Source organism: Littorina saxatilis, linkage group LG15 (genome assembly GCF_037325665.1).
Source record: "Littorina saxatilis isolate snail1 linkage group LG15, US_GU_Lsax_2.0, whole genome shotgun sequence".
Taxonomy (NCBI): domain Eukaryota; kingdom Metazoa; phylum Mollusca; class Gastropoda; order Littorinimorpha; family Littorinidae; genus Littorina; species Littorina saxatilis.
This window is the reverse complement of record NC_090259.1, coordinates 18,883,385-18,898,067: the sequence shown is the minus strand read 5'-3', so window position 1 is coordinate 18,898,067 and position 14,683 is coordinate 18,883,385. Positions and strand designations below refer to the sequence as shown.

The window sequence follows — 14,683 nt, the reverse complement described above, 5'->3', positions numbered from 1 at the left end:
TTTTAAATGGTTCAATTTATATCACATCTAGGTATGATCAGAGCTACACGCTAACATTGATCGAAGCTAACTTAAGAAATATCCAATATATACTAGTATAGTTTCCTTGTTTCTGTACCTTCAGTTGCAAGAAGTCTTCTGTTACGAAATGTAATTATTCGTGTGGCACTGGCGCCAAATAGCATCATCTATTTATGTTTTAGTCTGCATTCTAATTATCATTTGATTTTACATTGATTTTGCTCAAATTTTTATATTTATTTTGTTGACTGTTAGTGTTAGTTTAGCCACATGTATGTCTCAGTGTGTATGCCTTTTAAAGCACAATATTAAGACAAATTCCTGGATGAATCTAGGTTATCAAATATTCTCTACACTGAATTCTGTGTTCGTCGGCAGGTTATCAGAGGGTCAGAAGAATAGCCTGCTTACCATTGGCACTCATGACAAAAGTTTGTCACTTTAAGGTTTGTGTACAACAGCATGTGCTGAAAACATACCTGATACGAACAAATGGTAGTCTCCCACCCAACAGTAACAGGGTTGTTTCTCCGTGTTTGCGTGTGTGTGTGCGTGTGTGTGGGGGTGAAAGCGTGTGTGAAAGCGTGTGTGTGAGTGTGTGTGTGTATAAGTTTGAACATCTTTGCTTCCCGTACCATAAACAGTAGCGATGAAAATTTAATCACTGCTATAATTCACAAAATGAAAGACACGATTACGTTCAAAAAAAAATTGTTCCTTACTAATGCAGGATTTTTTAACGTGCACTGTCATAGAAGTGGCAGCGATATGTGGCTAAAATGATATTCTTTATTACGAACACTTCGGATTCTTTCGCTCAATTATCGTTTTCTGAAGTACCATGCCTAAATCCGGGCCCTACAGCACCGACCACATTTAGCAGTTGAAATAACAACAGTGTTTGCATGATGAGAAGGTCAACATAGTACACTAACAGTCTAGCTTCTGTCCACTCGCCCATAGATGGCTCTTCCATGATCCAATAACACCGACCTCGATAAGCTGTGGATACAGCATAACAACGCCTAGATGTTAAAGGCACAGTAAGCCTCCCGTAAACCATCACAGATACGGTCAGGCTTTTACACACAGTACAAACACCCTTTCATTTAAACACTCACCGATTGAGAACATCCTAGGTGCCCTCCGTAAAGAGCGAACAATTTTCAAAGAATTTATTTTTGCGTGGTTTATCTTACCCCTGAGCCATCGTGAACCCGTGTGATCCAGTTTCCCTTTTTCACAATGTAGTCGTCAGTTAGTTATTTGAATGCGACTCGATGTGAGCTTATTTACAATAGCACGTTTTTATGCACGAAACAAACGGCTGTGGTTCACAAGAACTCTAGCGATGGCTTTTGACTGTTGAGAGGAACGGCGATATGCATAAACCGTCGTCTGCTACGACCCTTGCGTGACCCTGCTTCCGGGCTTTTCTTTTTTCAAACTTTCACAACTTCGAATTGTACTGATCTTGTCTTGATGAAAAAAGAATTCTTTTATGATTAAAGAATTTTTGTGTAACAAGCTGTCAATTTATTATTTAGATTTTAAAAGTTAGGTCGAGCGCAAAAATGCACCACGGTCCAAAAACATTTTGATAATCATCGATTCATGCCATCGCCAGTTTACATCGATAGAATGAGACCCGAAGGGAAGTAACTCATGTTTGACCTGAGTTCAGGATGGGTCCAAAAAGTGTTCGAGACAATCTGCAAAATTAATTCTTTAACAAGAAGAGCAAACGCTCGATCGAGTCACTTTCGCAGTTCTGAATATTATATGAGGCATCAGATGGACAGGAAGAAATTGCTATTCACAACACAATGAGTCACGTTCACATAAAATTTGAGCCCGGTCACTTTTATAGTTTCCGAGAAAAGCCCAACGTTAAGTTGTGTGTTGCCGAACAGAAAAGGCTAGTTATCTCCCTTGTTTTTCTGATAACGTTCGTAAAAGGCTACAGATGTAAATACTTTGATGTAAAGAATAATCCTACAAAGTTTCAATCACATCCGATGAACTTTGTCAAAGATATAAAATGTCTAATTTTTCCTTTGACGCTGACCTGTGACCTTGAAAAAGGTCAAAGGTCAACGAAACCATCGTTAAAGTGTAGAGGTCATTGGAGGTCACGACTAAACAAAATATGAGCCCGATCGCTTTGATAGTTTCCGAGAAAAGTCCAACGTTAAGGTGGTGTCTACGGACGGCCGGCCGGACGGCCGGACGGCCGGCCGGCCGGACGGCCGGCCGGACAGACTAACACTGACCGATTACATAGAGTCACTTTTTCTCAAGTGACTCAAAAATTGCTCGCTCTTTACGTAGGGCACCTAGGATGTTCCCGTTTGGTGAGCGTTCAAATGGAAGGGTGTTTGTACTGTGTGTAAAAGCCTGACAGTATCTGTGATGGTTTACGGGAGGCTTACTGTCCGGGCGTGATTTCCGGTATCATAACAGCCGTCCAGCACCAAAACAAGGCGCCATTGTTGTAGAAGACTAAGTCCACGAAAATAAATTCTTTGAAAATTTCTCACGCTCGACAGAAAGCAGCCAGGATGTTCCCGTTCGGTGAGCGTTCAAATGGAAGTATGCTTGTACTGTATGTAGACGCTCAGACAGCTCTGTGATGGTTTACGGGAGGCTTACTGTGCCTTTAAGCATCTCAACAATCTTTCTCTCCTCCTCTCCAATTGATGGCTCTATCAAAAACCACAACCTCGATAAGCTGTGGAAAGCTCTTCATGTTGAGCATATCAACAAACCTTCTCTCCTCCTCTCCAATAGTTGGCTCTTTCAAAACCACGACCTCGATATTGAGCATCTCAACAATCCTTCTCTCCTCCTCTCCAATAGTTGGCTCTTTCAAAAACCACGACCTCGATATTGAGCATCTCAACAATCCTTCTCTCCTCCTCTCCAATAGATGGCTCTTTCAAAAACCACGCCCTCGATAAGCTGTGGTAAGCTCTAGTTGTTGAGCATCACAATAATCCTTCTCTCCTCCTCCCCATAGATGGCTCTTTCAAAAACCACGCCCTCGATTAGCTTTGGTAAGCTCTAGATGTTGAGCATCTCGACAATCCTTCTCTCCTCCTCTCCAATAGATGGCTCTTTCAAAAACCACGCCCTCGATTAGCTGTGGTAAGCTCTAGATGTTGAGCATCTCAACAAACCTTCTCTCCTCCTCCCCATAGATGGCGCGCTGCACGAAAACCGGACAGGGCAGGGGGCACAACTCGGACATGTCCAGCAGACGCGACAAACCCAACGCTCTCCGCACACTGACCACACAACGTCTGAGCAGCGTGTCGCACGTGCTCTCAAGCTGCTCCAGCGCCTCCTGGCTGTCCGCGTTGTGTTCGTGCTGCAACAACAAGGGGAGACGATCCAGCTTGTCGCGCGTCCTGACCGCCAAGCTGCTTAGCAGAAAGAGAAGGATGATCTCCCTTGCCGAAGGGTCTCTACGCAAGAAGGCGAGGTAGAGCGGGGTCTTACCGGCCATGTTGGTGCGGTCAGGTGAGGCCCCCACGCCGAGTAGGAATCGTACCTGGATTTGAAACGGGTATTTTGGGTTACTTTAAGGTCAATGATCGCTACACTCACAGACACGCACGCACTCTCACACACCCAACTCACACATACGCAAACGGCATGCGTGCAAGCCGGCACAAACACACAGACACACATGCAGACTCACACACGCACACACACACACATACACACTGACACACACACACACACACACACACACACACACACACACACACACATACACACTGACAGGCACACACACGCAGACACACACACACACACACAGACACACATATATATCGACAATCCTTCTCTCCTCCTCTCCAATAGATGGCTCTATCAAAAACCACGCCCTCGATTAGCTTTGGTAAGCTCTAGATGTTGAGCATCTCAACAATCCTTCTCTCCTCCTCTCCAATAGATGGCTCTATCAAAAACCTTGACCTCGATTAGCTTTGTAAATATACACACACAAACACACACACACACACACACACACACACACACACACACGCACACACACACACACCAGGGCATTCTATACGCACTAGAAGCCAAAAACACGAACTAGAAATGTGTTGAGGGGGTCCAGGGACGCACTAATCATAAAACCAGCGGGTCCCGGGACGCACTATATTTACGTACTCGTGCGTATCGTATGTAACATTTTCAGACAGTAGTCGTCAGCTTAGTGCAAGCACCAATATGCCAGGCTGGCGTGTGTATGTGTGCGTGTTGTTGTTGTTGATGTGTCTGGAATATTTGTGAATATGTCAACAACAAACAACTCATCATAGAACACTACTCGTCATCACAAAGTGTTAGCAGTTCACCGGGGGCTTTGAGGCCCCTGGAGTGTTCGGATCCTCTAAAACTCTAATGAGGGGGTCCATGGACCCTCTTCAAATTCAAAGTGGGGGTCCTGGGACCCTCTAGGTGAGGCGTCCGTGTGGAGCCCTGCACACACACACAATCACACAGACAGCCCTCTCCTCGCCCCACCCTCACCCCCCACACACCCATCCCTATACACACCAGCTCACCTTGCTGACATTGCCCATGTAGGCCACCACGTGCAGCGCGGTATTGCCCCCGTTGTCCCTGTTATGCACTTCCACCCCTCGCCCAACCCTTCACACCACCCCAACCACCCCCACCCCCCACCCCTCATCCACACACACCAGCTCACCTTGCTGACATTGCCCATGTAGGCCGCCACGTGCAGCGCGGTATTGCCCCCGTTGTCCGTGTTGTGCACGTCCACCCCTTGCCGCACCACGTCACGCAGGAACAGGTCGAAGCTGACGTCACGCTCGCTGAGGTAGTGCAGGAGGGAGCGGCCGTAGAAGTCCACGGTGAAGACGTTTGCCCCGTGAGACAGCAGGCAGTGGGCGGCGTGCAGGGAGCCCCTGTCCACAGCCACTGCTAGCGGGGTTTTGGCCGTGCCGTTGCGGACCTCCAGGTCTACTGGAAAGCGTGTCTCTCCGCTGCCCTGCCTTGCGCCGCTGCTGCTTGCTGTGGAGTTTCTGCAGCTTCTGTAGCCTCTGTCGCTGTCTTGTCTGCAGGCTCTGTCGCTACTTACTTGTGTGCGGCCTCCGGTATCATCTTGTCTGCAGCCTCTGTCGCTATCTTGCCTCCTGCGTCTGCAAATGTCTTGTCCGCAGCCCGCATCTCCTTGCCTGCAGCCTTTTCTGATATCGTGTCTGCAGTCTGTATTACAAACTTTCTTGCAACCTCTTTCGTTGTCTTGCCTGCAGTCTGCATTACTAACTTTCTTGCAACCTCTTTCGTTATTTTGCCTGTAACCATTGTCCTTACCTTGCACGAAGCATGTAGTATTGCCTTCTTTGCAGCCTCCCGCAAAACCTCTCTTGGTTTCTCTTTCCCTACCTCGTCCTGTGTCTAACCGTCTGCCTCCTTCCACAATCCCAGCACTTCCTCGATCACCTGTTCCTCCACTTCTTCTCTCACTTGCTCCTCTTCTCCTTATCCTCGCACTGTCTCTCCTACTGCTCCCTTCCCTGCCCAGAGTGCTGTCTTTCTCACTGTTTCCTTCCAGGGCTGAGCTGCTTGTTGACGGTCCGGGTTGTCCAGTGGCTGTTAACTTTTCCCTCTCCATGCTGTGAGACTCACCAAGGGCTGAAGATCCATCGCTCTCTCTGTTGCGCGTTTGTTCCAAACTGGTGTCGGAAGCTGCTTTCTTGGGCTGTCTGGTGGAGAGTCCGTTCTTTTTGCTCTGCGACCACCGCCAGCCGGACATGCAGTCATGCGACCTGTCCATAGCTGACCGGACGTGACGCACCACCGCCCGCTTGACCCTCCCGGGCAAGGTCCTGCTGCCCGGAGCCTGTCCAGGGATAGGCGGGGTTGTGTCTTGCTGGGGATCTTCAACACCCTCCTCCGCCGCTTTGCAGTTTTCACAGACCTCCAACATGTGCCCAGCGCCGACAGCGGCCCGTGATTCTTGGTTCCCCGACCTGACCACCATCTCTATGACGTCCACCAGGTCGTGGCGAGCCGCTATGTGCAGAAGGGTGGACGCCCGCCTGCGGTCAGCCACGTCGTTGAGTTGCAGGCCGTGGTCTAGCAGTAGCTTGAGACATAGTGCGGACCGCGCTCTCCACGTCGACACCTGCTGGCGGAACAGCTCCATGTCTCGGCCAGCCTCGTTGCCGACGAGAGCGGGCCGCGACTGCGGACAGGGGTCTCGGCCAGCCCACAGCTGGAGTAGCGTGTCGCTGTTGTGCGCGCGGTCCTCCCTGTTGGGGAAGCGGGTGGTTGTGGTGTTGGTGGTGGTGGAGGTGGTGGTGGGGAAGGAGACACGAGGCCAGTGTTCCAACAGCACGGCTGCAGGCACACGACCAAAGCCGTCCATCACGGTCGCCATACAGCCATGCTCCAGCAACAGCTTCACGAAGTCTGGTCGTCTGCACATCGCCAAAGCAATTCAGCTTTTCCACAGCCACATTCTATGAATCATCTTTAATAGTGTGGCAAACAGGTTCTAAATTTGTCAGATATTTGAATTCGTAACGAAAAGATCGACACAACAGTTGACAAGTATACCACCTAATGTCTCATGCTTTCCTTCTTTACGTTCCTTCTTAGCTTCTAAAGAAAGCAAACGTGTGCAAGATTGTATGTTACACGTTTCCGAGTATGACAACAACGGAATCATATTCGCAATCGCCCTTTCAAAAGCCCAAAAATGCACACATGGCTTTCCTTTCTCCCGCTGTTATCGTTTCTTCTCTCTACAATTTCTTCAACACTGAGAATACTGCAAACGCCACCCCAGACGACAATACTGTTTCCATACGCGAATTTAACTACCCGTGGAAAGTGGCTCGATCATGAGACAGAGAAGACAAAGAAACCGAAAAGAACAAACTACATTCACGCCAAGTCTGAATAGCATTTATGTATCACAGCTTCAACAGAGGAGAGAACAAACACGTTTTGCGTACTCACGCTTTGAGAAGTTTGACAAGGTTAACCACATCGGTCATGAGTGTGGAGAGATCTACTTCTGTGACGGAAGTGACCGAACAACTGAGAATGACGTCTCGGTATGTGGGAATGACGTCACAGTCTGTATCTTTTAAAGCATCGCATTCTTTATGACGTCTTTCTGTGTCTGAATGCGCGAATAGTTTGTTCTTTCCGTTTTCTTTGTCTTCTCTGTACACAACTCTGTCCTTCTATTTCTAGACTCGCAGGCCTCATGTTCGAGCCACTTTCCAAGGGCAGCTAAATTCGCGTATGGAAACAGGGTGCACGTGCACGTGGGATTTGGTGAGATGATTCCGTGGCAATTTCTAAGCTCAGATGGCACCAGATAGCACCATTTTACTTCTTCGGACAAAAACATTTCGGGGTGGGGGGGGGGGCTATCTCTCGTCTCGGCCGCGTTGCGCGCCTTCGATTTACTCTTTTGAATTCTAAGTGCAACCCCCCCCCCCCCCCTTTTTTAACAAACTAACTGTTCCGCCCCTGCACAGGTCCCATACCTGTAGAGAGCGGCCATGTGCAGCGAGGTGGTCCTCAGCTTGCTGAAGGCAATAGCGTCTAGGTGCTGAAGGCGCTGTGCAGGGGTCAAGGTCCCCAGACACTGGTTCGTGCTGCACGTGCTGGAGGTCAGGAGGTCATGGCAGTGGGTCAGCTTGCCCTTCACGATGGCGTCATGGAAGTGCGCCCAGCAGTTCTCTGCTGCCTCGCCGCTACGCATCAGAGATGGCCCGTGGGTCTGCAGTGTAAGCAGCGGTTAAACGAAAAAATATTGAAACAAAAAGAAGACACACCAGTTACCAGATTTGGTACGTTCTTAATCAATATTTCTGCAGCGCCTTTTTCGGGATGGTATGATGAAAATACGGAATGATGGCACGTGGTGTATTCACGTGATACCTGATGACATTCGAAGATACCGATACATGATGGCGTCATAGAAGTGCTTTGTTTTGTTTTGTTTTGAGTTTGTAATAATGTTTTGTTTTGTCATAAATTAAACGTTCCAAATTTAGAATGTTAGATCTTGTTGGATTTCATACCGATACGTGTAGTGTTTAGAGGGTGCTCTGAAAAAAAACATATTCGTCATTTTCATAATCTTTGACATTGCTGTCTTCAACAAGAATGTTTTATTTACTAGTATCAGTTCTTTTCATGTCTTACTTTATTACCTCATTGCTTAATAATTCTCGTCCCTTTTTCTCGGTGTGGGTGTTAAGGTGTAATCAGAATGACCGAGGTTGTTAACCTGCCACTGGTGGGGCATTGGCACCGTCTCTGAATCATCACTTGACGTTGACCTGTGTCCGGTACCGGCCTGGATTTGAACCCGAGGATCACACGCTCAGTGCTCTACAAACTCAACACTGCCCTTACGTGTAACTTATAAACAGCACTACAGAGCATAGTGATTCAGTTTTTGCTTTATTTTGTCATAAATTAAACGTTCCTTGTTTGTTTTTCTTCTCAATGTTGGAATGGTTAGAAGGTGCTCTGGTAGGCCTATGTTTTAACTCTGTTCAACTCAAGACAACACTTTTCCAAGTTCAAGTCTAGCATCTTTGATTCTTGTTTGAATGAGGCATCAACCTGTCCAACTTATATCAACATCAAGAAACTAGCAGTAAAAAGTTTACGAATTCCTGTTGTTGTTGTGGTTGTTGTAATTCCTGTTGTTGTTGTTGTTGTTGTTGTTGTTGTTGTTGTTGTTGTTGTTGTTGTTGTTGTTGTTGTTGGCGATGATGTTTTTGTTGTTGTTGTCGTCGTCACCGTCGTCGTATTTTTGTTCTATTACCTTTTCTTTGTCGTCGTCAATTTCTTCTTCTTCTCCTCTTTCTTCCACCTCGTTCAGACATTCTCAAATATCTACAGTGACAAGAATCACCCGTTCTCATGTCTCAGGTACACACCGTATCACATCAAAGCTTACCTCGCACGATTCCGTCGTCTTATCCATGCTGGCTTCTGTTCTTTGTCTCCATGCATGGCTGGAGACAAGTTGAATTGCTTGTCCCATTCACTGCCTTTCTGCTCCCGAGTTCTTTTTCTTCCGTGACGTCATTTACCTCACACGTCATCTAATCATTGGCGTGTGATAAAGCTCTGCTTCATAGGTGCTCATGCACTCAAACACGCATACAAGCACTCTAGTACGGTTTGCACGTAAGCAGCCGCTTGCAGCTACACTAGTACCAGCGATACTCAGTATCTCCCCCAGTACCCGCGCACGCACGCGCACGCACACACACACACACACACACACACACACACACACACGCGAGCGCGCGCGGACGCACACACGCAAACACACACACACACACACACACACACACATGCATGCACGCATGCACGCACGCCCGCCCGCCCACACACACAAACACACACACACACACACACACGTGCGCACACACACGCACACGCACGCACACACACACACACACACACACACACACACACATGCACACACACACACAAGCACACAAACACAAACACTTGAGCTAAAGAGATACACTTTATTCAGTGTCTAACACACGAGCCACATTTCTCAATGCTTCGCCATTTCTACAGTGAATTAGCTGACTAAATGTTCCCATGTTGCTCATCAAACATCATTTATTCGATAAGCAAAAAACAAATGCACACCAAATGAAGCATGTCCAATCTGTAATATCATGGCATTGTCGGAGAACAAGTAGGCGCACATACAAACATAGCCTGATTTAGAATGGCGCGAGAGGATTGGAAGCGAAAGATATAAGAGGAGGATAGGCCTACCGAGAGGAGGTGGCACGGAAAACTTGAGGCGGGAAGTGTGTATAGTTGTAGTGACAGGGGAGGCTACCGCTCCTTTCACAGCAGACTCTGCACCCGAGTTGTTGGCCTTTAAGTCAACACCGGTGGATTGTGGAATTTTGTTTGTGATGGGGTCTGGTGGTTTCCGATTGTCTGTATGTTCATGGAAACCTTCGGGTTTGCATAACAGTTTTTATAAGGCTAAGAAATTGGCACTCGGTTACATTGTTTTACTCGAACAGGACACTTTTGATGTGAAATGTAGACAAATGTTACTGGTGTGGTAAATAATGAGTTGCCGGTGAACAAGTTTTTTTCTCCTTGTTTATAAAATCCAAATTTGATCAAGAAAAGGCCGTGTCGTATGCATTTAGAGCGCTTACTTCCCTTTGTCTATCAGATCTTCAAATAGCGCTCTGCCTCATTACGATTTGAGAAATTATGCTTGAATGCCCTCAAAGTTTAGCTTGCACACCAAAAAACACGTCTGGCTAATGAATACCAGCCCCCGCCCCCACCCCCCATACCGCAAAAAAATGAAGTTGAGTGGCAAGGCTTCTTAAACTCTGTTGTATCGCCTGTTACAATATTAACTAACACCAGGACAGGTTTCTGTCGTTATGTACAATTGTACCTTGGTCTATATTTATATGGATACTGCGCACAATAACACATTTATTCAGAAGAAGTAAACATATCAAACACAAAACATCTACTCTTAAATAACGCAAAGCAGTTGTGGTAGAGCATAAATAATAATAATAATAATAATAATAAAACATTCTTTTATAGCGCTGTTCACCGCCGAATGGCAGTCTCATGGCGCTTTACAATAGACATTAAAATTTAACATTTTACATATAAAAAGTTTTCTCGTAAGAAATAACATACAAGCATTAAAAACACCACTTATAGTTATATAAGATAATCTAGAAAAATTGTTTTTAAAAAGATGGAAAAAAACCACGTAAGATAAGTAATAGACACATAGTTACACATACAAAATCTGACAATAAAACAGAACTCACATAAAAGCGTACAGATCTAAAACAGAACGAAGATGTAACATAGACTGTGGGGCAACAAATTAAACAATTAACAACAGGCATACTGTATTATACAAGTAGAGAAGTAAACTTAGTATTTTCCCCTTGTGCTTATACATTTATACTACGTGCACTCTACACTGCGTGGGAGAAAGGGCATCTGCTAAAAATCAGATGATGTGCTAGGAAATCAAACGGCTTTGGGGAGAGGGGGGGAGGGGAGGGGGGGGGGGGGGGGGGGGTTGACGAGTTATTTTAAGGAAATAATTTGGTGCAGAGCAAAAACATATTCACAAAAGCATTTGCCCATCAAAAACGACCATTCACAATGTCAAACTTTAACAAAAAAAATAAGCAGCACAAAATAATATTGTCATCAGAAAATAAAATAAAATATGCAATGCAAAAGGGATTCACAAACATCAGAAGATTCTGTTCTCAACATACTTACAAAAATAGAAACCATTCGAAATAATCTTGATTGTATTTTACTGGTCTATGTGGCTTGTCGCTGATATACGATCTCAATTTTTCTCAAACATGTTCAAAAAAAAATAAATAGTCTGTTTACGGTATCCCAACCGACCCTATTTTTTCGCGCAACCCGAGACTTTTTGGGGGCATTTGGGAAAAAAAATTAAAAAAGGCTTTGTTTTTGGGCAAAATAACTTACAAATATGTTTTTTGGGGAGAAAAAAAAACAATCCCAACCTACCGACCCTATTTTTTGGGCCTATGTTACCGTAAACAGACTTTTTTGTGGCCTAATCAGATTCATCCAATGAAGGATTGTCGTGTCAATGTGATGACGGGTTCCCATGTCACGTATGCCAGCTAACCTTGGCTCTATGGCAATAAGCACAGTAGTCGCGTTTTTTTTTTTTTTTACAATGTTAACCCCTTGAATCACAACTTCCAGAATAGGTATTACCCACGTACCCACAACATCACCAAGAATCCTTACTATGACAAGGGAAACCACCGCTGTGAATTGTTCTTTGACTTGCACACATGCTGGGTTGCCTCCCTTGAAAGCGTTTTTCTCGGTTTTGGGCTGTTTGTGCTGGCTTGTATTATTATTATTATTATTATTATTGTGATCATTTTTATGCGCCTAATCTAGATATAGCCCTAGGCGCTTACATATTAATTTCTGCCGTTTGAAATGGAATTTTTTACAGACAGACAGACAAACAGACATTTTTTTACACACAATATATAACGCATTCACATCGGCCAGTAAAGCTCAGTAGCCTATTAGGCGAGCATTCACCTTTCACGGCCTTTATTCCAAGTCAAACGGGTATTTGGTGGACATTTTTATCTATGCCTATACAATTTTGCCAGGAAAGACCCTTTTGTCAATCGTGGGATCTTTAACGTGCACACCCCAATGTAGTGTACACGAAGGGACCTCGGTTTTTCGTCTCATCCGAAAGATGTATATCTTGTATGTATATCAGGGCTTCCTAAACGGTGCGTCCCTGCATCCTATACGCACCAGAATCCGAAAAAAAACATTAAATTTGCGTTATAATGCATACTGTCGCTACTGACATTCAGATTTTAATCTGCTGATAGTTTCCATACAGAATGCACAAGAACATACACTTGGGTGGATTTCGAAGACGCGACGTTTTTTTTCTGCCGTGGCTGTACATGATTCTGTACTGATGCGAATTTACGGGGTAAATCTAACCGATATGACAAATCACACTTTTCGTCTCAAATCAATTCCAAAAGTCATCCTGGTTTTGTGACCCTCTACCATTCCGCTGAGGGGTGGGGGGGGGGGGGGGGGGGGTCCTTGAACCCGCCACAAATTATAATTTGGGCAGGGGACCCTCTAGGCAGAGTATCTGTGGGAAGCTCTGTTACAGAATCTTTTATCTGATTTTTTGTTAAATTCATTTCTCCGCCAGTCAAGAGGTAAATGAATGTTCCGAGAGTGGTCTCTCAATTTCTTGCACTGTCTATCGTTCACTTGCTCAGATTACACAGGTTTCCCGTGAAGAAGAGTGACAGTCCTCGAGGATTGATAATCGTCACGTGTATATATCTATACTACTTGACGATACTAAGAACTGGAGTTCCTTGCACCGGCACACTGCAGCAAATTGGTTCCTGTCGCTGGTCTTTCGTTTTCGTCATCGTTGACACACAGCAAAAACTTGTCTGTGGACGTAACGTTTTGTTTTGTCAATGATGAAACGTTCCAACATGATACCTTTCTTGTTTTTTTGGATTTGGTCAAAAGCGAACACGAAGCCATATTTACATACACATCACTCGCGTTGATTTTTCGTTCTTTCTCTGAGACTAACACACCAAGTGGAGGAAAGTTCGACCAGAAAAATCAGACCCGTCGAATTATAGTTTCAAATTTACGACCTTTAAGGAGGAGGTTGTCAAGGCCAGCTTCTTTAAGTGAATCCACCCGGCTGACAGTGAGACAAATTTTAAAGTAGTTTTCATTTGCATGCACCACTGAGAGCTTAAGCCTCGGCATGTAAGGTGCCCGTGCTTTCGCCGGAATCCATTTTCAAACTGTTCTGTCAGCAGTCAAACACATCACAAAGTTTCGGACATGTCTTTAAACAGAAGGCGTTGTCGTCGCTTAAGTCATCAAAGAAGGCAGATCTATCTCACATTGTTCTGCCATTTCACACATCTATAACGTTTCCTTGGCACCTGAGTACAACACTGTTGGCCTGACAAATATTGAATCGAGAAAAGCCTGGCGAGGCCGCCAATGCGACCCGACTGGTTCAGTGGTTTTAATATGTCCTTTGGTTACAGCTGAACGTCTGAGTTTCTCGATCTGTTTGTCTATTTCTTTGTAGCCAAGTGTTTTGGGGGCAGCATTGACTGCACCTGAAGGGAGCGAGGCTATAGTGTTTTCTTCGGGCATGTGGTTTGGAGTAGAGTGTCGGCGAAACGGTACATTTATTTCAAATCGACGAAACCTTTCCAGTAAGTTCATCAGAACTGCCGACAGCTGTTTTAATGTGATGGGAAAGTCGACATAAAGGACTGTTGGACAAGTTTTCAAAATGCCAACATTTGCATGGCCACTTTGGCGAATCTGTCGAATAAAGTATATCCCAGCAACAACCCTGCTTTCTCTTTCTAGTGTTAACACAAGTTATTAAAAACACGCTTGTCCGCCACCACATACATAGAGCACTTCATTCTTACACTGTTATCATCCACGATGGGACTGCCTTCATTCGCCGGATCAAAGCACTCATTGGACGTCATTTGACTGCACTTTATGCAAATGTATGACCAACTTCCGGATCCGGTAGTCGTGACGTAGTTTGCAGGGTCGACCATTACCTTGGGTTGCGGCCGTAATTTTCACAGGTACCTGAAACACACGTATGATATAATATTAATGTATGGTCTGTATCATCATTCAAAGCAAACAAGAAGCGAACTTAAATTAAATGGCTTGAATTCAGAAATATATACCTGTCCAATACTGAATTCAAATATACCTGTCTCTGGAATAGCAAAGAGATAATGTACAGAAATAGACCTCTGTTCTCCAAGAGATGGACAAATGCATACATAAATTACGTCCAAGATATATGGACAGACGAGGGATTATTACCACTCGCACGTATTGCAGAACAAATCGGGGGCTACCCTGCTCTGCTGTTTGATTATTTTTTTTCTTTTTTTTTTTTTTCTTTTACATTACAGGTTACATTTCCATTAAATTACTTTTTAATTCAACAACAATTTAACTAATGTTTGCGTGTATGTGCATA

The 14,683-nt window shown here is 45.1% G+C and overlaps 2 protein-coding genes across 2 annotated transcripts in view; both read right to left on the bottom strand.

Moving 5' to 3' along the window:
* Positions 1–660: 660 nt before the first annotated feature.
* LOC138948745 (uncharacterized) lies at positions 661–9,112 on the bottom strand. The gene is made up of 4 exons (XM_070320355.1): positions 8,999–9,112; positions 7,569–7,804; positions 4,748–6,485; positions 661–3,574 (listed from the first exon to the last, which is right to left on the bottom strand). The coding sequence occupies exons 1-4, from the start codon at positions 9,083–9,085 to the stop codon at positions 3,176–3,178; spliced, it is 2,460 nt and encodes an 819-aa protein (XP_070176456.1). The 5' UTR covers positions 9,086–9,112; the 3' UTR covers positions 661–3,175.
* A 3,581-nt stretch (positions 9,113–12,693) lies between these two features.
* LOC138948781 (epidermal growth factor-like protein 8) overlaps positions 12,694–14,683 on the bottom strand; it is an 82,420-nt gene continuing 80,430 nt past the window's right edge. The window contains exon 8 of the mRNA XM_070320394.1: positions 12,694–14,277. Coding sequence (XP_070176495.1) covers positions 14,243–14,277 — 35 coding nt within the window. The 3' untranslated portion in view covers positions 12,694–14,242. The remainder of the gene's footprint in view (positions 14,278–14,683) is intronic.